Source organism: Accipiter gentilis, chromosome W, assembly GCF_929443795.1.
Source record: "Accipiter gentilis chromosome W, bAccGen1.1, whole genome shotgun sequence".
Taxonomy (NCBI): Eukaryota; Metazoa; Chordata; class Aves; order Accipitriformes; family Accipitridae; genus Astur; species Astur gentilis.
Genome location: NC_064918.1, coordinates 8,416,651 through 8,443,616, shown reverse-complemented (window position 1 = coordinate 8,443,616; position 26,966 = coordinate 8,416,651). Strand labels below are relative to the sequence as shown.

The following is a 26,966-nucleotide window of genomic DNA, read 5'->3' as shown; positions in this document are numbered from 1 at the left end:
GACAGGCTCAACTTGGGGAAGAAACAAAATTAATTTAATTTACTACCAATCAAATCAAAACAAGGATAATGAGAAGTAAAACCAAACCTAGAACACCTTCCCCCCACCCCTCCCTCCTTCCTGGTTCAACTCCACTCCCGATTCTCTCTACCTCCTCCCCCTGGCGGTGCAGGGGATGGGGGTTGGGGTCAGCTTGCCACACATTGTCTCTGCTGCTCCTTCCACCTCAAGGACTACTCACTCATCCCCTGCTCCAGTGTGGCGTCCCTCCCACACGAGACAGTCCTTCATGAATGTCTCCAATGTGAGTCCTTTTCACGGCGGGCTGCAGTTCTTCACAAACTTCCCTGGTGTGGGTCCTTTCCGTGGGCTGCAGTTCCTCACAAACTTCCCTGGCTTGGGTCTTTTCCACGGGCTGATCTTCAGTCACAAACTGCTCCAGTGTGGGCTTTCCCATGGAGTCACGGCTATCTTCGGGGGCATCTGTTCCACTGTTCACTTCCATGGGCTGCAGGGGGACAGCCTGCCATCTCACCATGGGCTGCAGGGGCATCATCTCCTCAGGTGCCCCTCCTCTCCCTCCTTCCTCACTGACCTTCATATCTGCATAGGTGTTCTGCTCACATTCCAGTTCCACTCCTCACTGCAGGTTCCCCTTCTGAAATATGTTATCCCAGAGGCACTACCACTCTCATTAATTGGGGGTTGGCCTGGGCCAGAGGCAGGTCTGACTTGGAGCTGGGGGAGCTTCTAGCAGCTTCTCACAGGAGCTGTCCCTGTGGCCCCCTCCCCCACTACCAAAAAAACCCTGCGTGACACAAACCCATAACAGACATCAGCATGTCTTTTGATCAAGCCATTGGTTTGCTCAACTATACTATTAGCTTGGGGGTAATATGGGGTGTGAAATACCCATTTGATGCCTTCCCCTCGCACCCAGTCTTGTACCACTGTGGCTGTGAAATGTGATCCATTATCAATTTGAATGCATTCGGGAACAGGTAGAATACCAAACCATTCTCACAAATCCTGGACTGTCTGGTCTCCAGTAGCTGTGCCAACGGCTGTTGCCATAGATGATCCTGATACTACCTCCACTCCTGCCAAAATATATTTCTTCCCATGGGATGGTCTCAGAGGGCCAATGTAATCAACCTGCCACGTGCTCCAAAGAGCCTTGCCTTGTCTGATGTGCTGGGCCAGAGCTTGGTTTGGGTGATTAACCTTAAGCCTTAATCGACATTGCAGGCAAGCTGTAAGAATTGCTTCACAGGTTTTCATAGACACTGGCCAACCCTGAGATCGGCATTCATAATAGAGATCTGCTTTCTCTGAGTGGCCTCGTTTGATATGCAACCATTCAGCTAGTCTATCCCAATCTTCCTTCTTGCTGGTGACCATCCTGGTTTGGGCCAGGTGGTCCACCTATTGATTCCATTTCATAGCTGGGGTTCCATCCTGAGCATAGCCCTTCACCCATCCCACCTTTAAAGGCCAAGACCTCCCTATTGCCAGTCCTCTATCCTCCACACTTTTGCATGACCTACTTCCCACTTACTAGATTCCCACTGACATATCCACTCTGTAGTGCCCTTAAAGGTTATGTAAGAGTCAGCATAGATGATGGTAGCACCATTCTCTGTGGACAGTAATAAAGCCCATAGTTGTCCTACTTGTGCACTACCTTCACCCTCTTCCTTGACTTTCTTCCCAGTACCAATTTCCAATGCTTCTGCTTTATATTGCCATTTTGATCCCAGTCAACGGGCAGCTGCATCTGTGAGCCACACTCCCTGCACATCTGAGCCTGCCACGAATTCGGGTGCCTCCTCAGTTGGAGAAGGTTTATAAGGTAAACCCAACAAGGTCGGATCGGGGTTCACAGGTTGCTGTAGTTTGAAAACCTTAGTCGGACCCTCCTTTAGTGGGAGCAATTGGCTTATCCCTTCTAGGTATGCGTACCATTTCCTAACTGTGGCCTTTTGGGCTACTCCCTCGGGAGGAGGTGACCCATTGAGGATTGAATTTAAGAGAGGGAAAGGACCCTGTACTATAACATCCTGTGAGATACGCAGCTTTTCAGCCTCCTTAACTGCTCTAGTGAGGGAGAGGACCCCCTTTTCCCAATCTGAATATTGTTGCTCAGTCTCCTTAAATGCAGTGGAAGAGAAGAATAAAGGCTTGGCTGGTCCCTGTGGCCCCTTTTGAAACACGCCACAGTATGAGGCATGTGCAGCAAATCCCCATTTCACCCTCAATGGATCTCGTGGGTGCAATGGGCCTAGTCTCTGATAAGCCTTTGTCCTTGTTTCAGCTGGGATTGAGTTAATTGTCTTCCTAGTAGCTGGTATGGTGCTATGTTTTGAGTTCAGTATGCGAAGAATGTTGATAACTGATGTTTTCGGTTGTTGCTCAGTAGTGTTTAGACTATAGTCAAGGATTTTTCAGCTTCTCATGCCCAGCCAGGGCACAAGAAGTTGGCACAGGTCACAGCCAGGGCACCTGACCCAAACTGGCCAATGGTGTATTCCATACCATGGGACGTCCCATCTAGTATAGGAACTGGGAAGTGGGGGCAGGGAATCGCCGCTGGGGGACTAGCTGGGTGTTGGTCGGCGGGTGGTGAGCAATTGCCCTGCACATCATTTGTACTTTCCAATCCTTTTATTACTACTGTTGTCATTTTATTAGTGTTATCATTATCATTATTAGTTTCTTCTTTTTTGTTCTATTAAACCGTTCTTATCTCAACCCACAAGTTTTACTACTTTTTCCCGATTTTCTCCCCCATCCAGTGGGATGGGGGGGAGTGAGTGAGCGGCTGCGTGGTGCTTAGTTGCTGGCTGGGGTTAAACCACGACAGCCTTAAGCTCATCTTTCAGAGTGTTAAGGGCTTCTGTATGTTGCAAAGTCCAATCCCATTTTCTGTTCTTTCGGGGCAAGTCATAGAGAGGGCGGGCAATCACTGAAAACCCTGGTATATGTTTTCTCCAGTAGCCCAAAGTACCTAACAGCTCTTGTAATTCTGTTTTATTGCCTGGAGTCTGTCCCTTTTCAATAGCTGATAGAGTGTCATCAGGTACCGCAACTGCTCCAGCTATCCATCTTGCCCCCAGGAATTTAATTTCTTGTCCAGGACCTTGACATTTAGAAGATGGAATGTCTAGCCCATTCTTGACTAACAGATTCCAGATGGCCTCAGCCACTTGCCCTACCTGTTCCTTGTTATCCCCACCGACTAGGAGATCATCTATATATTGATATATGTGAACGCCTGATGGTACTTCCACAGCATCAAGGAGCTTGGCTAAAGCATTGTGAGCAATAGTGGGGGAGTGCTTATATCCCTGGGGAAGTCGATTAAAAGTGTATTGGGTCCTTTCCCAAGTGAAGGCGAACTGGGGTTTGTCCTCTTCCCTTAGGGGAACCATAAAAAACATATCCTTGACATCTAAAGCAGCCATCCATGGGTGGGCCGCGGCCTGTATTGCCGTTACTATTGAGGTAATATTTGGAACAGCAACAGTTAATGGTGGAGTATTAATGTTCAATCTCCTATAATCAATAGTTAGTCTCCTCCTCCCGTCCGATTTACGGACTGGCCAAACAGGAGAATTATAAGGGGAATGTGTGTGACTTATGATCTGTCTCTTCTCAAGATCGTTAATTACTTCCGAAATACTCTGTTTGGCCGTGGCTAGCAGCGGGTATTGAGATATACGGGTTACCTTAGATTGTGGAAGTGCAGGAGCGACCTGCAAGGTTCTCACATGAATAGCCCCTGCCCTTCTGCCCCTGAAGCTACAAATCCTGCCATTGTGTAGGTACCACTGTTTGCTTGCCAGCACATGGAATCCCAGTATATTTCCCTCATAGGGGCTCAGAGCCACTTCCACACTCGTCATTCTCTTTTTCCCAGGTAGCCAGAGTTGAGTTTGAGCTATAGGACATTTTTCTGCCACTCCTGTCACTCCTCTAATGTTTATAGCCTTTCTTGATGGTTTAATTCCCAGTTCACGAGCTTGTCATTTATTTAAAACACTAATTTGGGCTCCTGTATCAATTAAAAATTCTAAACTTATCTGTTTTGGACCCATAGGAATGTGCATATAAGGCTCTTTATCAGCAGACCATTGGCAAGTATTCACCATGCGGATTGGGCGGCCTGAACCCCAAACTGCAGCTTCTAGTTTTTTAGCCCTTCCAGTTCCTCTCGCAGTGCCGCGAAAGGGTCCAGTTTCTCTTCCTGAGGGGGCGGGGTTGCTGGCGCTTCCCTTTGGTCTCTAGTTTTCTCCTCCAGCAATTCCACTAGCTTCCCCATGTCGTCAGTGGACTGTCAGTCCAGCATGGCTTGGGGTGCCCCCAGTGCTAATGCTTTCCACCAGAGATTGTTCCGGGATCATAATTCCAACCTGGCCGACCCCAGGAAGGAGGCTCAGGCCCCTAGAGAGGGAGGCCGTTAGGGGTGGGGTTTATGACTGGCTTGCTGGACCTTCCTGTTGCCCTCTGCGCCACCGCTCAGCTCCATCCGTCCCATCTTGCACCCGTGAACAACTATACTGCGTAGTACTTCTGCCCAAATCATCACATGCATGGGTGGGTTCTGGGGGTTCTGCTGATTGCACTCAAGGGCCCCCTGAATTCTTTCTTCGAGGGACTGGACGTGTACCTTTAAAGTATCCAGCAGCCCTCTAATAAGGGGTCTAAGGTGGCGGGGGTCCACCTGTGTGGCCATCAGTATCCCTTGCTGCCCTCTATCATACATGGCCCTGAACACAGGCGACCTTTCCCACTCCCGTTAACTCCGACAGTCCCTTTACCTGGATAGTAACAGGTTCTCCTCTCTCCTTGGGGTCCACACCCCCAGCCCAGTAAGCTACTCGGGACGTTATCAACTGATCACCCGCTGGTCTGTCACTCAGAAACACTCCCGGTGCCCAGAAACTTCTCTCCTTGTCATCACTCAACAGTATCCGATCCCCCCCCCCCCCCGTTAATCTCTCCACAAATATTCAGTTTCAGTTTCACCCGGCTTGTGCGAAAACTTAGCTTGTAAGCTCACTGAGTTTGGGTCCCGTCCAAGGGGTCGTGCGAATAGTGGTTTGGGGATTCCCACCATGTGGATTTGTGTGCCTTTCTGTTTTAATAAGGGGTTGCACGTCCCTTTTCTCCAATTCCTCTACCTCTTCAAATCTATTTTCATCAGAGTCTCCCCAAACATCCCCATCCCAATCTTCAGGGTCCGTACTCGTGATTAACTTTAGGATTTGGGTGATGCTGGGGGGATTTTTTGCTTATGCTAGCATAATTTCAATCCTTCATTCCAATAGACGCGTCTGCTCCTTTCCTTGTCTTAATTCCAGCTTCAAACAATCTATTTCCCCTTGCTTTTTAGAATTATCCTTTGCCAATCTATCAAAAACACTCTTTTGGCTTTGCGCTTGAATCAAGCAGGCAGCTAGGATGGCACACACACTGCCTTTGCCTTTGCCATCTCGACTACTTCTGTGGCATTGTTCTGTTCTCCGTGACCACTGCTGGGTCAGACCACTTCTCCTTCACCCATTCCATACCTGGGGGAGAAGGGCTACAGCCGTGCCTCTGTAATAATTCCTCTATTAATGCCATCTTGCCGACTATGCCAATTTAATGTTACAGAGGCTCACACTATCAAATCCAACAGATGTTAAAAATCAGATTTATTCTTTGGTAAAAAAAGTTAGTTAGAACTCCGATAACATTAGTAAACCACAGGCTTAATGATGAAAGGGGAATGAGTACTACACAGCTGACTTAAGAATTCTTAAGATTTAAAAGTGATGACTCAAAATGCGCATATCACTCACCTAAAAGATGAGGGCTCTCTCCCTTGAGGAGTTACCTTGGGCGGTGCCTCAACCCAGGGGGGAGTCCCCGACTGCAGACCTGCTGCTCCAAGGAGGACTGATTCCAACATGTCCTCCAGCGGGACCCTGTTTATACCCTTGTAGAATCTGATCTGTGGTCTCTTTAATCCCCATTGGCCAAAAGGTCAACATTTCCGTGTACCTGATGCATGTTGGATTGGTCAGTTCGGCTTTCAACCTGTGGCCTCTAGGGTTTGGGGTTTTTTTTTCCTCTCCTCCCTGCCCGGGGAAGTTTTGTGTACCTGCCACAGTATGTACAACAGTAAGGCTAAGCACTACTTTTGCAGAATGAAAATTTATTCTTGAATTTTTAAGGTGTAACAGCAAAAGAAATGTTATAGTGTGTTAAAGTAGTAAAGCTAGATAGAAGTAATAGGGAAGATAGCTGCTGTAAGACATGATCTTTTTTGGTTTAATTCCCTTAGGTATAAGTTCTAGTCAGGATGTGTTTTGATTTGAGTGCTATTCTCAACATTAAAGTTTGTCATACTGGTATATTAAAGATTTACTTTAAAGTTTCTATAATGCCTACTTTATAAGCTGATAATTTGAAGTATATTTGTGAATCTGTATACTTTTGACTCTAGGTTTTACTTATATTTCGTAACTAGTTGCATTTGCCTTATTAAGTTATAATGACAAGGCTAATAAACTGGGCCTTCTTAGGGTACAGCTGCCTCTGGTGGAAGCAACTCTTTGCTTTCTATGCAATGTACATGTGTAGTCTCTAACCACCCAAATTAAGATCCTAGATTTCTTTCCTGCCTTCCAAACTGTGATCTCATATCCTTTGTTACTTTTTTTATTTTTTCTCTGCTGCTACACGTCACTTGTGCTCTGTTCTGCTGCCAAACCAAAATAAACACTTGGGTTTTTTACTTTGTGTCACAAGCATGGTCCTCAGCACTGTTTCAGTGTCCTAGAGCAGAAGATATAGCTTCTGCTAGCATGGGAGATGATGACCTAACTCTGAACATATGCATACTTGAGAACTGCTGTATTGTCCGCCATTCATAGTCCTCGTATTGGGTTTCTGTGCCAAGGTTTTGGTAGCGGGGGTGTGTGTGTGTGTGTTACAGAGGTGGCTTCTGTGAGAAGCTGCGAGAAGCTTCCTCTATGTCCAACAGAGCCAATGCCAGCTGGCTCCAAGACAGACCCGCTGCTGGCCAAGGCCAAGCCAATCAGTGACAGTGGTAGCACCTCTGTGATAACATATTCAAGAAGGGAAAAAAGTTGCTGTGGCACAGAAACTGCAGCCGGAGAGAGGAGTGAGAACATGTGAGAGAAACAACCCTGCAGACACCAAGGTCAGTGAAGAAGGAGGGGGAGGAGGTGGTCCAGGTGCCAGAGCAGAGATTCCCCTGCAGCCTGTAGTGAAGACCATGGTGAGGCAGGCTGTCCCCCTGCAGCCCATGGAGGTCCATAGTGGAGCAGATATCCACCTGCAGCCCATGGAGGACCCCACACCAGAGCAGGTGGGTGCCCGAAGGAGGCTGTGACCCCGTGGGAACCCCGCGCTGGAGCAGGCTCTTGGCAGGACCTGTGGATCTGTGGAGAGAGGAGCCCACGCTGGAGCAGGCTTTTCGGCAGGACTTGTGACCCTGCAGGGGACCCATGCTGGAGCAGTGCGCTCCTGAAGGACTGCACGCCATGGAAAGGACCCATGCTGGAGCAGTTCGTGAAGAACTGCAGCCCGTGGGAAGGACCCACGTTGGCAAAGTTTGTGGAGGACTGTCTCCCGTGGGAGGGACCCCACACTGGAGCAGGGGAAGAGTGTGATGAGTCCTGCCCCTGAAGAGGATGAAGCAGCAGAGACAATGTGTGATGAACTGACCGTAACCCCATTCCCCATCCCCCTGCACCGCTGGGGGGGTAGGTAGAGAATCCAGGAGTGAAGCTCTGCTCGGGAAGAAGGGATGGGTGGGGGGAAGGTGTTTTAAGATTTGGTTTTATTTCTCATTACCCTATTCTGGTTTGATTGGCAATAAATTAAGTTAATTTCCCCAAGCTGAGTCTGTTTTGCCCATGACAATAATTGGTTGAGTGATCTCTCCCTGTCTTTATCTCGACCCATGAGCCCTTTGTTATATTTTCCCCTGTCTAGCTGAGGAAGGGGGAGTGATAGAGCAGCTGTGTGATGCTTAGTTGCTGTCTGGGGTTAAACCATGACAGTCCTTTTAAAAATGGATTGTATATACCACAAGTAATGTACATATTACAGTTCTGTTCACTTCTGTACATATTCAGTTTTGTTATTAATCAGATATTTCAGGTCTATCACTTGTTCTCCTTTACAGTCATCACTGAACTTTGAGAAACATTCTGAAAATTTTTCGTGGACAGAGAATCATTATGAAGCAAATCGCAGAAGACACGACTCTTCAGATGGGTTTGATCCTAACATTGGATGGCCTAATGGAGGTATAATTTAGCTTTCATGGAACATTTTAAATATGTTTACATTGTTGCTTTGTAGCACTTTGGCTAGGAAAAAAAATCTGATGATAATAGCTGTCCTATGCCAAATGCTGTATTCTGTAGTAGAATAGAGGTAATGGAAAGACAGATCTTCTGGGAGACAATGTGATGACTAAGGGTTGGTTTAAGTAGTGTGATTCCAGGTGTATTTCTCTTAAGAAGGTGGTGGTCAAGTTAATTCTCTAGGCTACAACATATAAATGAACAGCCAGAAAAGGGGTTTGTCTTCTTAATGTTCGACTACTATCCTCTTTCTTTGGCACTGTTTTGTGAGATTCTTCCCTACTGCTTATGTGAATGAAAACTAAGTTTACTATGCTGTCGCATCCCAGAGTATAGAGCTGCTTGTTTAATTCTTCTACCAATTGTGCAAAAGTAGAATGTTCTTTCAAAATTTTTAGTAATTACATTTCTTTAAAATTTAAAAATCTAAGGGCATTTTGGGAGAAAAGAGAAGAATGGTTGGCGTTCACAAGGCAGAAATGGTACAGAAAATATAACCCATCGTGGGGGATACCATGGTGGAGGTTCCCGCACTCGTACCAGCACTTTCCACTGTGGAAAAGGCCAAGGACTGCATGAAACCAATGTATCTGATAATGAAACTGGGAAAAAGGAAGACAAGGAAGTACCCAAACAGTTTGAGGCTGAGGATTTTGTAAGTTAATTGTAATTATAATAAACAAGGTTTCATTGTTTCTGCAAGTGCCATTTTGTTCGTTACAAGCTACTTAATGAGATTTCACCAGTTACAGATCATCATATAAAGGATCACCCTTTGGTGTTAGTCATTTTTCCACTAACTTGTTTCTCTTTTTATATCCAGTTTTTATCATTATGTTTTTATTATTGTCACTTAAGTGTTTAAGTGAAACCATAATTGCATTCTAAGTTTATTTCACAATATCTTACCACAGTTTACTGTGGCATGTGTATGTATTTAATTCTACACAAGTACCTTACTGGAAATCCGAAGTACTAACAAAATGATCTTTCTGCCACCAGCTGTTCAAGGTCCCATGCTTCAACCTAGAATTGTAGGATGTAAGGGGAAGGGTGAGCTTCCTCTTTGAAGAACTATACATCACTGTTTTGTTTTCTCTGGACAGTTCATATAATGGTGTTGACTGCTGCTTGAGATGTTTTGTTGGAGAAGAGGAAACAAGTGAGCGTTGATCTGTTTGGGTTGCAGGGGGAAGTGTCTAGTCTGTCTCCATTTAAAAATCTTTGACAGCAGAGGTCATACTTCCAATATGTGATTCTTTATTTCATTGGTCCCACAATTCAAGACTTATTTTCCTTTCAGCCATCTTTGAATCCTGAATATGAGAGAACACCAAATCAGAATAAGTCGTTAGCTGCAGGTGTGTGGGGTGAGTATTTTTGATGTTTCTAAACATAAAAATGTAGCGGAGATCTGAAGTTGTTTTATTTGAAACATAGGAAATTTTTTTTAGAATATTACAAAGGTATAGATTGAAATTGAGGAAACTTCAATATTATTACAATGTAAGTATCTTTTTGTTAGAGAGGTGACACTTCTATTTTGTTATCAATCTGTTGGTCTGTAGATGCAGCCACAACTAGGATTCTTTCCAAGAACAAGTATATGTCTTTTAGTAAAGATGTCAAGAATTTATCTCCCAAGAGGAAATGTGATGAAGGTGGGCCCCCTAAACTAGTGATTTGATTGCTAGCTGAACACTTTGTAAAAGAATGCTCCTGACTGATTAGAGCTGTTGGAAGATCTTGGAGAGAAACCTAGGAGGGCTGGGAAGAGCAGGTTAGTTTGCAGAGAATCATAGAATCATTTAGGTTGGAAAACACCTTTAAGATCATTGAGTCCAACCATTAACCTAGCACTGCCAAGTCCACTGCTAAACCATGTCCCTAAGCACCACATCTACGCATCTTTTAAATACCTCCAGGGATGGTGACTCAACCACTTCCCTGGGAAGCCTGTTCCAGTGCTCAATAACCCTTTTGGTGAAGAATTTTTTCCTAATATCCAATCTAAACCTCCCCTGTGCAACTTGAGGCCATTTCCTCTCATTCTATCTCTTGTTACTTGGGAAAAGAAACCAACACCCACATCACTGCAACCTCCTTTCGGATAGCTGTAGAGAGTGATAAGGTCTCCCCTCAGCCTCCTTTTCTCCAGGCTAAACAACCCCAGTTCCCTCAGCCGCTCCTCATAAGATTGTTCTCTAGACCCTTTACCAGCTTTGTTGCTCTTCTTTGGATGCACTCCAGCACCTCAAAGTCTTTCCTGTAGTGAGGGGCCCAAAACTGAACACAGTATTTGAGTTGCAGTTTGAGATTTAAGGTGTCTTCCTGGAAGAAAATGTCTTAAGCTGTTGATTGTGTTTATGAATTGCTTGTAAGAACGCCAATCCTGAGAGTGGGTCTTGAACTGTAGTCTGGGTTTGTTTTCTTATCTCCACCTGATAAATTTGGCTACCACTTTACAGTTCTGTGGGCTTTAAGTAGTGAATTGTTCACTCTAAGAAGGTGGCAGCTTTAGACTGCACAGGTTTTAAAGTAATAAACTTACTCGAAATAAGAACCTTTCTCTTTGAGGAAAGAAGTTTAATTAAACATAAAAGCTACAACTTAAACTGTTGTTAATATTGAGGTCTGAAACTTGTTGCTTATTTTAAGTGGTACTTTAATTTGCGGATTCTTTTTCTCATACTTCCCCAGTATGTTTTGCATTCTTAGGTAACAATAGGCCAACCCTTCAATATAAATATCTAATTGCTAAGAACTTTTGCAGGAGCCTAAACAATTGGACTGCTTTCCATTTTTGTGTATTTAGCAGCTTTCATATGAAAGTCAGGAAATATAATTATCTTTCAATAAGAGTAACAATAGCTAAATTTATTTTCCTAACCAAGTTGTGGAAAATTATATAGCAACTTGAGTGTTTTACAACCTTTGCAGCACTCTGACTGTGGCTGCTGCATGATGTAGCTCAATTTGATCTGAAGTAGGGCAAGTTTTCCAGGCTTTCTAGGTATTGGTCTTCACAAGCAAAGGAAGGAACAGTTCTGTTAGCTACATAGATTTGTAAGCTACAGTGCAGCGGCTTGTTACAGCTTGCAATCTTACTTTATTACAGCTCTGCTATTGCAAGCCTTGTTTTATAATTGAAAAATTTAAATTAAGGCTATTCTTATTCCCTACTAAAGGAAACTTAATATTCAGGACAAGAGGAATGTTACCATCCCCTTTTAATGACTGTTAAAAACATATACTTCTGTTAGATTCCATTTTATATGGGATGGGAGCATGCGACTATTATGAAAAGTCTTTTCATAAAGTTTAGTGAGAGCTAAGTATACAGTTATCACAAATGTTTTGTAACGTCTACCTGCTAAACAAAGCTAAAATAATTTACGCTTTTAAGGTAGGTTTTTTAAATGTAGGATATGGTGACTCTGCCTGTGAAGTAGAAATGCTTGCAGAGAGAGGAGATAATCTTGGAAAAGGTTGTTAATGCACCATTGGAATGCATGTGCAAAAAAATAATTAAAGTGGGTTTTTTTCACTTTTTGAAAACTTTAGAACTGTTTTTAATAGGTGTTCTTCCAAACTGTTAAATGTCAGTTACTTAGTGAGTATGACAGCTGACTGTATGTCTCCAATTAGTGCTTTCTTGAACCTGGAAATGGTATAAGCTTCAGATGTTCTATTATGCCCATCTGAGGCATAGAGATAGAGAAACCAGTCATTACCATGGTCTACAGTAGTATGCATACCTTCTCTCATGTTTATAAAGCCTCAGTGTGGAACATTTGGCTCTAAAATGAGTTGTTAATAAATATGTGAGTAATTATTCTTTAGTAACTTTAAAGGGAAATATGAAAATAATATCTTTTGAAGATTAGGTAACTATTAACAACTAATAGTATTTGGATTTTAGATTTGCAAACAAGAACTGTGTAGCTAGCTTCTTTGACTGAAGGATATCTTTATTTTCTGAAAGTAAAATTCCTGCATTGCCAAGTGAAATGTTTTATAAAAGGTGGTTTGTGGAAAATGGAACAGAACTTGTGTTTACCCAGGTTTGTACAGTGTGTTATTTGTGGAACTAATACTGGACCAAGTTCATGATTTATGCCTGTTTGCTCTGGGCCATATGGCTATCCAGTACCCTATGAACTAGGAACTTAAGAATGTATACACATGCATATATATATATATATACACACACACACTTTTTCCCCCCTCCCCCCCCCCCCCCCCCCCCCCCCCCAGAGTACCCTTTGAATCCTAAATCTAGATCTCCAAGAATGCTGGTCATTAAAAAGGGCAGTACAAAAGAACTACAGATATCTGGATTCCCTGTAGTAGGAAGTCTTCATTCCCAGCCAGTAAAGAATGGAACTGGCACAAGTGTTTATAAAGGATTAATCCCTAAACCTGCTACTCCACCCACAAAGGTGAGTCTTGGATACTGGTGGCATGAACAACATGCTGAAAAAAAATCATGCTTTAATTCTGAATGTGCTTATTTCACCCCTGAGAGTACTGTTCCTAGAGTATTATGCTTTCAAATCTTGCTAAGTGCAGAACACCCCAAAAATGAATAGAAACACTTTTTCTCATTTTTCTTTTTAAACTATACTGTAATTGGATCTCTCTTTGTTTCTCATTTACCTTTTCTGAGAAGTATGAGAGCTGTCCAAGGGAGAGTGAAAAGGATGTTTCTAACTTAGAGAACAGCAATACCTTTTGTATATTTCTTTTAACAGAAAAATAGATACCTAGTGGAGAGCTATAGTTGGCATAAAAGTTCCTCCAGAATTTATCCCAATTATTGATATAGATGTGCTTAGTGTCAATCTTGTCCCTCTCCATATGCAGCTTTCCATGTTCATCTTCTGATTTTGTTTCAGGAATTTTTCTGTGCTCCTGTTGGCATCTGATGGAGCTGTTCTTAGCTCTCTTAATGTACTACATTAAAAACACTACTTTCAGTTGTTGAAGACTCATGTTTTGATTCTTAATACCTCAAATATGAGGGTCTTAATTGTTTGTAAATTTATATAAAAAGTGTAAACAGTATTTGTGAGAGAGGAGGAATTGCTCATAAACAGTCTATTTTCCACAATAAAACAGGTATTTGATCTAAATTATGGTTGTAGTTATGATTTGCTTTGACTTAATCATTTTTCTAAATATTCCTGAAAATAATCCTATTGTAGTTAATGATTCTCTAAATTTTTGTTTAAATTTCTGTTTAGCCTACACAGTGGAAAAGCCAAGCAAAAGAAAATAAACTTGGGAATCCATTTTCTCATGAATCTGCATATGGCATTGGCAATTTCAGTCCTTTCAAATCAACTTCCAAGGCATTTACTGTATCACAGAATTCAGTGAAAGAGGTAAGGCAATGTCTGTAGTTTTTATCAAATCTATCAGATTTTAAATTTGTTTGGTTGGATAACTGGATCAGTAAGTTTTATGTAGAACTGTATTAAATAAGTTTGTTTTTGTAGAAGTTAGTGTGGGAGAGAGAAATATGGAAGGTACATCACTGGCCTTTAAGTACTGCAATATTTGCTTTCTAAGTTTGATTTGAAGTAAAAATGGTGCATTAGGAAGTATAACCTGGTAGGTTTAAACGTCAAAACTGCTAATAGTGTGACACACTTCAGAAGGTCCACTGTTTGTTAGCAGGGCTCCATAAACCTTCATCTCTGGGGTTACATGTAAGAACTATATATATACTGAAATACATATATCTTCCCTCTGCTTTTTACTGTGAATATACATAAAACCTGAAACTACAGATGCCTGTGAGTCTTTCTTTCATTCAAGTTTTCTAAATGAATAAACTTCTAATATTCTTTCTTTTTTTCTGACACCCCCCACCCCCCCATTAGTGTAATCGGTCAAATTCGTTGTCCCCTATTGACAAAATTGGTCAGCCTCGTTTAACAAAATTGACAAGAACACGGACTGATAAGAAGAGTGAATTTTTGAAAGCATTGAAACAAGATAGAGTGGAAGAGGAATGTGAAGACGAGAATCATGCTGGGCAAGAGAAGGTAGTTTTGTTCATGCCTATTGTAGATCCAGCAGTAACAGTTCTCAGACTGAACATAAACTACTTTTTATTTAGCTGTAAACAGGAATTTCCTTTTCATTAATTTTAAAAAGTTGCTCCAAGTGCTACTCTTTCTCCAGTGCTTAGTAGTTTCTTTTTTCTTTCTGCAGTATCTGTTCATACATGTTAGAGACAGATGTGCCTGAGTTCTTAGCAACAATAAAAAAAAAAAAATAAGCTTAGTACACTAAACCTAATCTTTGTGGAGGGCAGTGCTTCACACCTTGGCTGTTAGTTATCCTATAAAACAATTAATGGAAAAAACTTGCTTCTGCTTCTCAAACCATTTCCTTTCTAATTTGAGTGTTTGGATAGCCAGAAGTTCTCTATTCTTGGTCTAGTCATAGGGGTAGTAGTTTATATATGCTTAAATCAAAGAACCTGTTTTTACTTCCTAATTGAGACCTTGGAGGCCTATATTGTGTATAATATTATGTGTCAGTTTTCTTTCAATCTGGATCAGTTTATGCAGTGCTTAGCTGGCACCTGAGAATATTTTTGTCAGTGCTACCAGCCACCAACAAGCCATAAGCATAGTTATCATACATAGTCCAAGTGAAGATAAGTAATGTATTATTTAGGATAAGGCGATTAAAAGCCTACGTTTGCTGTAAATGAGTGGTTTAAAGTGTAAACAAAAAAAAAGGCACAAATTACAAATCAGCCAGACAAATAAAATGAGTGGTTTTGAGGGTTATTCAGATTCAGAGACATGAAAAAAGAAACATTGCCAGTATGCATTACTCATAAAAGTAAGATTGATTTTTCTGACCCTGTTCCTATTTTGGGCAAAATAAAATTTGATGTAATGGGACTGTACAACTTAGCTGTATGTATCAGTTGGGAAAGGTCTACATCTTTCCCTTAGGCATTTTGTGGCTCAGCAACCTGAGATGGGTGTTGGGGGTAATGCTGTTAATGTGTGTTTAAGAAATACACAAAATTTTGATTTAAGATTAAAAAGATTTTGGGAAACACTGTCTTGAGCTTCAGAATTCTGAACATGAATTTGGTGGGAATTTCTGTTCCTGAAATTGTCTTGAGTTCTTAATATCTTCATGATACTTACATTAAATGCATTTTGTTGTCCCTGATTTTCAGAAGCAGTGTATTTGGGGGGAGGTGTCATGACCCATGCTGGACAGACCAGGGAGTCCCGTTAAATTTGGAATTCCCTTGGGCTAAATTAAGGTGAAATGACACCAAATGACCAGTTAAATATTTCATTCATGGTAGAAGCAACCTGAACTTGGGAGGCATAACAGCAGGTGTTGGGATTTCTCACAACAGGAATTGGCATGGAACTACCTCAGTAAACCACGTAACCCATGGTAACCATATACATCAATTCAGGGAAGAAGGAGATCCCTCCTGTTGAGTCATGAGGTTCAGAGTGGACCCCCTTGCTTTCCAGACTCCTCAGAGAGGAGCCTAGGGGCGGCTGGATCCACTCCTAGTCCCAGACTTGGTTAGCAGTTTTATGTCTTAATGGGATGAGGTATAGGGATTATGGAAAAGGAAAGAGAGAGAACAAGACAGAGAAAAAGGAAGAGAGAAAGATTTCACCAGTCCTGGGTCCAGTTCCAGTGGGCATGTGCCTGTGGGGCTTCAGTTTGTGTCCTTTTATCATCCTTGCCCCTCCTTCGGGTGGGCACTCAAACTCATTAGGCCAATTAGGTGTCATGAGTGGTTTGTGAGCCTTTGGGACTAGGGGGTCGTTTGGGGAGTGACTTCTCCTTCCCTGCAAACATGATCTTTCCTCATGCATGGTGAGCTGTCTTGCTCAGCATATCAGAACAGCATTATCAGAATACAGAGATGTGCACCTGTAGTTCCTTGCTATGCAGCATTTGTAGTTAAGCAGAACTTGTCCCACCACAATGTTTGAGACATTAACTCTTTCAGTCTCTCACAGGAGGTTTTTAGTAGTGAAAATTGTAATGTCCTTGGGCAGGTGTATGTAACATGTAGCCTGGAGTATTTGTTGGTAAGTGCATGTGGCCTTTTTCCTGCCCTTGCTGTTTCACTAACAGGTGTGAAAAGATGTTAAACAAATCACGTAACTAATAGTTGTCCTACTTCCAACATTAATTTTAATGATCATCAGTAGAAGACATGGTGTGCAACTGAGTGGATAGGGAGATAACTACGCAACAGACTTTTATAACATAATCCTGTTGATGGAACTTTAAGGCCTGCAGTAACAGATTTCACCTCTGAAATAATGAGGCAAATCGTGATCAGCAGCTGAATCATGCTTGGAAGAAGCTATTTTGCCCTAATATATTAAAATTGTTTAATATTTTTATGAATTTTCTTTGATTATGAGATGCATTCTTCAGGCATGATTTAACAGGTGAATATATGTTTACTGGGGTACTTGTTCTTAAGAAATTCTTACTGAGCATTCTAAAATTTCTGGAGGCAGACAACACTGAGTGGGAGGGGAATGATGATGGATGGTCTTGATCATGGACTCTGAAGTATGATTTTGTACGAGTGCAGAACTGGCTGATTGAGCAATTGTCTCTTGCTATGGATAATGTTGTTATATGCCAAGTTTAGGGATTTTGTTGTCAAAAAGGTGTTAGCTAGATAACGTTCATACTATCCTCTTTGTTTTTACAGTTGGTAAGACTTCTGAGGCTATTTGGCTCATTACTAAAGAAGAATTAAAAGTTGTTGAATGAGTAGAATTAAAAGAAACATATCTGGTTTATAGGATTAAAGAGCTTTTAATATTTGAGTGAACCTGAACAGTCTGTTTTTTAAATAAACTTTCTTCCTAGTTCTTATTTCATGGTTAGTAAGTTACAGTTGCTGTAACAACAGCCTGAGAAGCTCTGTGATGTGTGTAGGGGAAGCTGTTGTCTGAATTTAAAGAGCAGTATCCAATCTTTCTGAACTTGTGGCAGATGAATTTGCTGGTCAAGGTAAGTTGGCTGTGACCTGCCCCTTAAACTAAGCAAACTTGAGAACTCTTTTGCTTTCAAACTTCTGACACGCATGGCTCTGATATTTAATTAAGAGCCTTGTTTGTAAGGTCAACAGATAAATTATTTAAGCTGCCTTTCATACTTATCTTAAAATTCAAACTTATTATTTCTATATGTTTGAAACTTTGTAGAAAAAAGTTGGAGGCTGAGCATGGGAGTTGCTTTCTACATTACTTGATCAGTGGCATAACTTAAGATTTCTGTAGTATCCAGGTATTGCAAACTCTAGAAATATGAACAGAATTACCCCCAAAGTAGTATATAGAGTGTCTCCATTTAAACTTAATTTAAATTAAACAGAATCACTGAATTGCAGCATTTTCTGACATTTACTTGTGAATGGACTTTACTTTTAAACTTTTTAATATATAATTATTTTTAACAGGATGATGAGTCCTTTAACTTGCACAACAGCAACAGTCCTCATCATGAGAGAGATATAAACCGAAACTTTGAAAATGAAATTCCACAAGAGAATGGCAATGCTCCAATTACATCTCAACAGATCATTCGATCTTCAACTTTCCCTCGGGCAGATGTTCTTTCAAGCTCGCTTGAGGCAGAGCATAGGTATGTACTTTATTATAATATAAAGAGTGTTCCTTCATGGTAAGTGAGCATGTCTTAAATTCTTACTATTTCAGAAGTCAGAATCTGAAAACTGAGAACACATAAAATGTTTAATGAGTACTGTCAAAGTCTAACTTTTAGACATGTACTAATTTAACATGGAATATGCTTTGTTTCTACTAGTGTACTGACATCTTAAACTTGCTTTACTAAAAATTTGATGTATTTCATTATAAAGAAATAAAGCAAACTACATAGTGACTTCATCCCTCTGATTTTGGTCTGCATGTCTAGGAAAAACAATGCATGTAATTGCTATTTGTATTAATAATACTTTAAATGCTGCATCTTATCTAAAACTCCAGTGAGTTTTTCCTTGTTGTTAAAGAAATTAATTATTTCTGTAGCTGACTAGTTGACACTGTTAGTGATATCACAAGACAATGCACTGGAAAGGGAGAAAGTAACTTCAAAAAAAGGATTGAAATAATTCTAGTATCTCATAATAGTAACTCCAGTAGCAACTGGTAGAGATTGAGAATGATACTGCTGGGAAATCACAACTCAGTCTGGAGGTGAGCTTGTCATTAGCTCTGTTAAATTCTTACTGTTTCTGACAACTACAGAAATGTAGTGATAGATTTAGATAGTGTTTTGGTTTTGGTGGGGTTTTTTTAGTTTTGTTTTTTTCTTTTAGTGATAGATTCTATGTATACATTGGACTAGAAAACTTTTCCTTTTGTAGTACCTGTAGAGGAAACTTTCATGACCTCTTATCCCTCATGAGTACGAAAAGTGAAATGCATCCTGCTCTGTTCCCTTTTTTTTCTACCATTGGCTATGGAGACAGAAACCTTTGGCTGCTAGAGGCTGCTGATGAATATTTTTGACTAGAAGATAGGAGTCAAATCTAACTCTCATTTGTCAATTCAAATGACTTTGAATGGCCTTCATAGCTTTCTGGGCAAGCATCTTTCCTTGTGATATCCCAGAGATGCTGTGTCTCTGTACTGTACCAGCCCTTTGGCTGAGACCTCTGCATGTATGTAGACAGATGTTATGGTAAGCCTTTTTGTGGTAAATTGGACTTGAAGTGACCAGCTTAACTCACAGGATACTTGTGTGTACCTAATAACTGTATAGCCATGTCTTGTACCAAATATATTTTGGCCTTCCTTTCTGCTGGGGGAGTTTCCAACATGCAGTGATTATGTTCTCATCCTGTTGGTGTCAAGTTTGCTAATCTGAAGCTTAATATTTTTTATGTAGTTCACACTTTTAACCATTCTGGAAGCCTACTGTTGCTTTAAAGGGACAGTGGTCCTGCTAACTTTAGATGATATTGCTTAAAAATTAATTAGCTATTGCTCTAAATTTTATTTATGTTAACAGGAGCTATGTAACTATTCACTTTACCGTACATAATACTGTTAACAGCTTGCTTGCAGTAAAATTTTCTGACTCAAATTACTGTTGCTAAAAATATAACTATCATTGAACTGCTTTTGGCATTGCATAATGGCAAGTCTTTTTCTGTATGTGTATACAAATGCACATATTCTCTTAAAAGAGAGAAGTTTTGGATGACTTGCATATTATTTCTGCTGCTTCCTGAGGATTTTGCTGTTCCCGGCTGTCACATTATCCAGTTTGGTTCAAACAATACAGAGGATGTAATTTCTATTTCTGTTATTGTCCTGTTAACTTTTTTAAACAATCTCAGTAGTGCTGTTCTCCCCCCGCCAATTCCAGGCTTTTATTATGGTTTTAACAACAGTCATTGGTGTCATTGGTCACCTGCAGTGACACATCCAATGCGTGTCCATTGTATTGGGACCTAAATTTTTTTGTAGGGAGGGTTGTTGAAGGGCATTTCTTGCTGACATCTGGCTAAATGGAATACCTGGCACATGACATCAACTGTGAGTTCATCTAGCTTCCCTGTTTTAGTGTATTCACTGTTCTTCAGCTCTGAGTGTCAGTTTCTTGTGTCAGTTCTGGCATATACTTTAAAAACCTCTATTTTTTGTGAAATAGCTTTAATCATCTTTAACATTTAAGGTCAACAGCTGTGTGGTTTGCCTGAAGAAGGTGCTAATCTTTTTGGCAAAAACTTTACAGCAAGAGAACTTACTATCTCCATTGTTAAATGTCACAGTGTCTTCACCCTCAGATAACCTGTGTTTTCACAGTGTCTTCATGCCTAAAACCACTTTCTTCCTGCTCAGATGCTGCTGTCCCACTTTTGGCACTAGCTAAAACACTTTTATTGTTGCATCTTTGGACATATCAAGCTTAGTCATGAGAGGAATCTCTCTCTTTTTCTCACCTCATCCCAAAACTCACTCCTAGTTGTAGTCTGTCTGTGCTGGAATATCAGCATCTGCTGTCAGGTGAGACTCAATTGCAAAGAAGCTAGTCCTGGCTCTGACATTAGCATGTGCTAGAAAAAAGAAACTATATGAGGCCATTGCATCCTGAATCGTGCTTCTGTCACTGAGGATCAATGCAGCTTCTCCCATGTTCATTGTCTCCATCTCCAAACTTGATGCAGAAGATACTGTGTGTCTGAGTTGAGGAACCATCTCTGGTGATGGTTCCCATGGAGGGACATCACTAGCATTCCTACACTGCTGCTCCACCAGAGCAGTTATGCAAAGGAGATACATTCTTACTTTTCCACCTGACAGAGGTTTCTTGTCTTAAAATGAAGGTACAGTTACTTAGATTCTACTTTCTTCCTGCTTGAACTTTAGGAATATGATGAATATCATAGTGTAGCCAGGGTCACTTGATTGTACTAAAGCCATTTGCCTTTGATAACTTCTTACACAAATATATTGATGATGGAGGTCGCAACTTAATGGGCTGTAAAGTCCCAACACCATATGCTTTTAAGAGAAATCTTATGCATCAACAGCTGAACTTGCGTATGATCCAAATTCTTTTCTCTTTTGCTTTTCCTTTTTTTATTGCTGCAGTCCTGGAGAGCAGCCGTCCAATTGAAACAGAATATGAAAAACTGTCAGGTTTTTTTAGGCTGGTAATAAAGATCCTGAAGTGAGATAATATGATGAAATTTCGCTTTTATGTTCACTGGATTGGCAGAGAGAGCAGGGTCTATTTCGTACGTGAAACCTGATGGCAAGAAATGTAATACTTAGTATGTGCAAGTGATGGTTTGCATATATGCTTGAAATTAAGAATGTGTTCTATAAATAAAGTATTACTGTTTAATTTTTGGAACCTTTGAAATGAAACATGTAGTGGTAAAACAGGGTCATCTGTGAAGGACCTGAGAACTTCTCAACTTCTATGCTTTATATATCTTTTGTAAGGCTTTTAACCTACTTTTATGTAAGAGTTTGTTTAAAAAAAATTATGGATTGATTAATCCATTTATTACAGATCTTTACACATCTATGTAAGCAGAGCTTGAAATGTCTGAGTGTGTGTAGCAAATTTCTTAATGTTGTCCTTTTTATTTTAAAGGTTGTTAAAGGAGATGGGCTGGCAGGAAGACAGTGAAAATGATGAAACATGTGCTCCACTAACAGAGGATGAGATGAGGGAATTCCAAGTCATTAGTGAACAGGTAACGCTAAGTTGATGTTCCATTATGAACTTGTAGGTGGCTACCCTAAATGCCTACCTTTGAGAGGGATCTCCGGTAATTTTGATGGTTGGGGATGCTGCCATTTCAGTACCCTTTTTCTTTCCTCTCTCTTGCCTCCTTGTGCTTTCAGAAGAATAGTTACTTTAAAAAGATAGGGGACCAGTGCTTATTGTAGGTAAGGCCTATTCTCAAAATATCAAGGGAAGGGTAGGGGAGTGGTTCTGAGTAGTTTCAGCATTGCTAGTAGTAGAATTGCACAGGCTTTCCAGCTCCTCACCTTAGCCTGAGGAAAGGGAATTTTCTTTTGAGGTTTTTATGCAGCTTCCCTGGCTTTCCAAAACCTGAATTTTCTCTGTTGGAAATTGAGGGACACTTAATTCACTAGTAACAAAGTCTGAAAAGGTAATCTAGACTTGAATTTTATTTATTATTTTTTTAATTAGGAGTGTGTTATATACCTGATGGGGTCAGTGAGGGAGAGGCTGGAAGGGAGAATCTTGCATAATGTTAAATCTGAACATTTGATATTTCCATAAGTCTAGCTATGCAGGTGCTAATTAGAGCATTTGGAATATTAAACTCTTAAATGCCTGGCTTATCGCCCAGCTTCTGCACTATCTCTGGACATGCAGTAATTCCTTTCTTGTAGAATAAGTTGTTTTCTTCTCTCCACTGTCTTTGACTTTCCAACTGCATCAGGTAGACAGACTGGGATACCCATTCCTGCGAGCGGCGGAGGAATGCACATAAGTCAACTCAATATGAGTGATAGAAGTGATTCAACTTTATTTGTACGGATAGCTCATATTTATACAGTTTGCGATAATTATGCCTACTAGTCTTAATATGATTGGTACATTGCTAATGTTTATTCATTACTAAAACACACCCACTTGTGGTTTGCAGCTATGCGTGTTCCGTAACTTTCTCATGGGAACTTCTTCAAAAGTTGCTTATGAAACTATGCCAAGGTCACACTGTCCTTATCTTTCTCCTGATATCGGCAAGACCAGCAGTTTTGGCCGAGGCCTAGTCTTGCTGCCCAGGCTGACATTCCTTCACACACCACTCTGCTCACACAACCTTTCCATAGACCCATGTCCTTTCTCATTAAGCCAATTCCCAACACATTCCTCACTGCTTCTCTTCCTGGGCCCCTTCCTCACTGCAGACCCTGCCCTTAGCACAGGTGTTTGGAGCAGACTGTGGAAAAAGGGACTACATAACAGGAGAGACCATGTGGGAGGGATCACTGGGGCAAGGTGTCTGAGGAAATGGGTGAGAAGAGGGTAAGCTCTTGCTCACTGCAGGAGCTTAGTTTAGCACACTTGGAGGCTCTTGGATGCAGGTGGCTGGCCCAGAAGTGAAGGCTCTCAGGTGAATTTTCCTTTGTGTGTATATATAAAATAGGTCGTGCAGTGGATCTAATGTAGCCCATAGGTGATGTAGAGGATGCTGAAATGCAACAGATTGTTGTGTTTAGCTTTTTTTTTTTTTTTTCTCTGAATACATCTTGTTTTCTCATTTCAGTTACAAAAAAATGGCCTTCGGAAAAATGGCATTTTGAAAAATGGCCTCATCTGTGATTTTAAATTTAGCCTCTGGAAAAACAGCACTTTCAAACCTGCTCTGGACAATGAGGATTCTGAGACAAGCAGCAGTGATACATCAGATGATGATGATGTGTGAAGATTTCTGTAATATCTGTAGAAGCTTGTTTTGATCTCATGAAAATTTGGGGATGTATTGTCCAAAAAAATTTCTAATTACATAGTAACATACCCCATTAGAGGAAGAATGATGGGACTCCTCCCTGAAGAAAGCAAGGAATGTTGTGTTGAACATTACTATAATTTCTTTGCAAACAAACGTTGTAGAATGAGGACTTGGGTTGACTCAGCATTGACTTTCTTCATCACTGCAGCATTTCTGACTAGCAATGTGACAATGTAACAAATCAGACTTTCTCATTTAATAATAAACCCAAAAAGAATTGTGTAATGTCTTGCAAAGCTTCTGTCTTGATATGTCCAAGTCTATTAGGAAAAAAAGGGCAGCTTGACACAGTGTTTTGCTTGCCAAGTAATTTCTTTCTTAAAATGGAAGTCCTTGAGTCCACTTTGTATGCAAAAAGGGCAATGTAGCATGTTGGCTAAAATGAGCAAAGTGCACTGAAACTCTTTTCCTTAATTGAGCTGTTTGTACTGTTCTGCTTTTTCCACACATAACTGTTCTTTAGCCATTTGTAGTGTAGTCATTGTTATTAACAGCAAAAAAACCTGATGGTTTGGTTCCAAATTTCTAGAACTAACCTTTTAAATTGAAAGCTTTATGTGGGGTATTGCAAGACCCAGTATTCTCAGTGAACACATTTCTTGTGGGGAAAATAAGCACTCTGATTTTACTATTCACGTGCAGAAAAAATAATTACACTGACTGGATTTGTCCACTACATGGAAAATAAACTGCTTTACAGAGTATTGTCTTGGTGCATAGCATCAAGGGTATTGTTTTAAAATCTACTAAGTTTTGTTTGCATTTATATTAAATGTACTCTGTCAGCAGTGACTGCATTTCAGAATGAGTTAAAAATATTTTTATCACCAGATCTTGCTTTTATAAGCAGCAGAAGTATATCTATGCAATAAGCATGTTTTGCTTTCTTTGTGTCAAACTTTTTCTTTATAATCACACATTTAAAAACGAATATATTATTTATAGTTTTATTTGGTTCATTTTAGTTCTTTAAATATTTTCCACAGGGTTGTACAAACTATGTAGGGTTATTTCATAAGCACAACTGCTCTTGGTGATGTCACGTGCATTTATAACATAGCTTATATATAGACATTCCTCCTTCAAAATATTTTTGAATTGCACTACTTCTTATAGTAAGTAATTTGCAATTTAAAACTAAAGCAAAAATATTTATAAAGCTGAGATTTTGTCTATGTTTAATTTCTTTAGGAAAAGACATTTTTTATAAGGTGGCATCTAACAATTTTGGGCCAAAGGTGGTGTGGGGTTTTTTTTTGGTTGGGGTGGAGTGGGTTGGTGTTTGGGGGGGGGGGGGGGTGTGGGTTTTTTTAAACAGTTTTCTATTCAAGAGGTCAGTTTTGTTTTCTTTTTTCTTGGAACAGGCATGCAAGTGTTGGTGTAGTTAATTTTGGCACAATGTATTGAAATATGCCATTTTCTTGTCTAAATTTAAGAGGATAAAAATATTTCTTTATTAAAGAGAAAACTGCTGTATTGGTAATGAAGTATTTCCTACTTGTAATACCTTACCTTTCTCTTCCCCTCTCCTGCATATTTTTTACTAACTTTGACACCTCAGTGTAGTTTATTCTCTTTTTGGTTGCCACATCCTATCAACAGGATCTTCTGCCTATCATAGTTACTCAGTGGTATGTGAATACACTATTTTTACTACTAAGTGAAAACTTTTTTTGCCTTGGTGTTTCTCAAAGTGGGACATAGACAATTTTTTTTTTTTCCCTCTGTCTTCAATTTAGTGACAAGTATCACCTCTATAACTAACCCTTTGGGAAGATACTATAATTATAGAATTGTGTTATACTAAGTGTATGGACTTGGGAAATTTACAGGTTGTAATTGAGAAAATTTTCTTTAGAGAAAGTAGAAATAATAGTTATACGTGGTACTTTGTTTCTCTAGTTTAGATCCGGAAACTGGTAACAGAAGCACAGGTCAATGAGTTGTGAGCAAAGGAAGTAACAGGACTTGAGTAGTGGTTTTGCTTTGTAGAATGAAACATCTTTACAGCCTTTGTAACCTGTTTTCTATGAGTGTGACTTGTGGCTACTTCCCTTGTATCTGTTGTGTTGTCCATTCTGGCTCTATACACCCAGCATAATTACACTGTACTCATACTACACTGTGTTAGCGTTTCTGAAGTCTGTTGTGTTTGATACAGTGATTTGATGATGTGCAGATGCATAACCTTAACCAAGTGATACTTGTGAATTCAGTTCTCGTCCTATACAGTGGTCCATTCTAACCCTTCATGCTAGTTCAGAAACTGGCATCAAAGGTCTCTATAGCCCTTAGCTTAAATGGTGTTATGGGTTTGTGTGGCGTGGGGTTTTTTTGGTAGCGGGGGAGGGGCCGCAGGGGTGGCTCCTGTGAGAAGCTGCTAGAAGCTCCCCTGCCTCCCAAGTCAGACCTGCCTCTGGCCTACGCTGACCCAATCAGTGACAGTGGTAGCACCTCTGGGATAACATATTTAAGAAGGGGAACCGGTAGTAAGTAGGGGTATTGGAATGTGAGAGGAATACCTATGCAGATACTAAGGTCAGTGAAGGAGGGAGAGGAGGAGCGCCTGAGGAGGTTGATGCCCCTGCAGCCCATGATAAGGTGGCAGGCTGTCCCCCTGCAGCCCATGGAGGTGAACAGTGGAGCGGAGGCCCCTGAAGATGGCTGTGACTCCATGGGAAAGCCTGTGCTGGAGCAGTTTGTGACTGAAGACCGGCCAGCGGAAAGGACCTGATGTACTTAAGGAGTGATGTACTTAAGAAGACCACAAAGGTCTCATTTTATTGCAGAAGTGGTGTGAGGGGTTGTCGTGGTTTCAGCCCGGCCGGTAACAAAGGACCACGCAGCCGCTCGCTCACTCCTCCGCCCCCCTCCGGTGGGATGGGGAGGAGACGGAGGAGAGAAAAGGAAAAGAAACTGGAACCTCGAGGGTTGAGATAAAGGCAGTTTACTGGGACAAACACAAAAGAGATTACAACAACAACAACGGCACTAATGAAAAAAAGGTATACAAAAAAGAGTGATGCACAGTGCAACTGCTCACCACCCGGGACCCGACGCTCCGCCACTTCCCCCACCGAAAAAAACAGAGACCACCCCCCGGCCCGCTCCCCATTTATATACTGGGCAGGATGTCACATGGTATGGAATAGCTCCTTGGCTAGTTCAGGTCAGCTGCCCCGGCTATGCCCCCACCTCCCAGGTTCCTGTAAAAATTAACTCTATCCCAGCTGAACCCAGGACATTATCCACCCCTTATTCTATACCATCTACATCATGCCCAGATCTTACTTTTTTTTATTTTTTTTTCCAATCAACCACTACAACTTTCCTTGTCTTATATATAAGTATATGGACTCCACCCCCTGACCTCGCACACACACACACGGTGTTCCTTTAGCCTATGGGCTATCCCTCTAATGTGTCCATCAATTTTGGGGCTCTATCTGTTGTAACAGTTCTTCAGGATAAGAGAGAGATGGTGTGAGATGTTGGGTTGTTGTACGCTG

At 41.0% G+C, this 26,966-nt stretch overlaps 1 protein-coding gene across 6 annotated transcripts in view; it reads left to right on the top strand.

The window, feature by feature from the left end:
- Window positions 1–24,159, top strand: part of LOC126035296 (vasculin-like) — a 43,348-nt gene extending 19,189 nt beyond the window's left edge. For all 6 annotated transcript variants that reach the window (XM_049793739.1, XM_049793736.1, XM_049793734.1 and 3 more), the window contains 9 exons: window positions 8,204–8,327; window positions 8,819–9,042; window positions 9,691–9,757; window positions 12,645–12,829; window positions 13,634–13,774; window positions 14,276–14,440; window positions 17,881–18,065; window positions 21,558–21,660; window positions 23,212–24,159. In XM_049793739.1, coding sequence (XP_049649696.1) covers window positions 8,204–8,327; window positions 8,819–9,042; window positions 9,691–9,757; window positions 12,645–12,829; window positions 13,634–13,774; window positions 14,276–14,440; window positions 17,881–18,065; window positions 21,558–21,660; window positions 23,212–23,370 — 1,353 coding nt within the window. In that variant the 3' untranslated portion in view covers window positions 23,371–24,159. The remainder of the gene's footprint in view (window positions 1–8,203; window positions 8,328–8,818; window positions 9,043–9,690; window positions 9,758–12,644; window positions 12,830–13,633; window positions 13,775–14,275; window positions 14,441–17,880; window positions 18,066–21,557; window positions 21,661–23,211) is intronic.
- The last annotated feature ends 2,807 nt before the right edge of the window (window positions 24,160–26,966 follow it).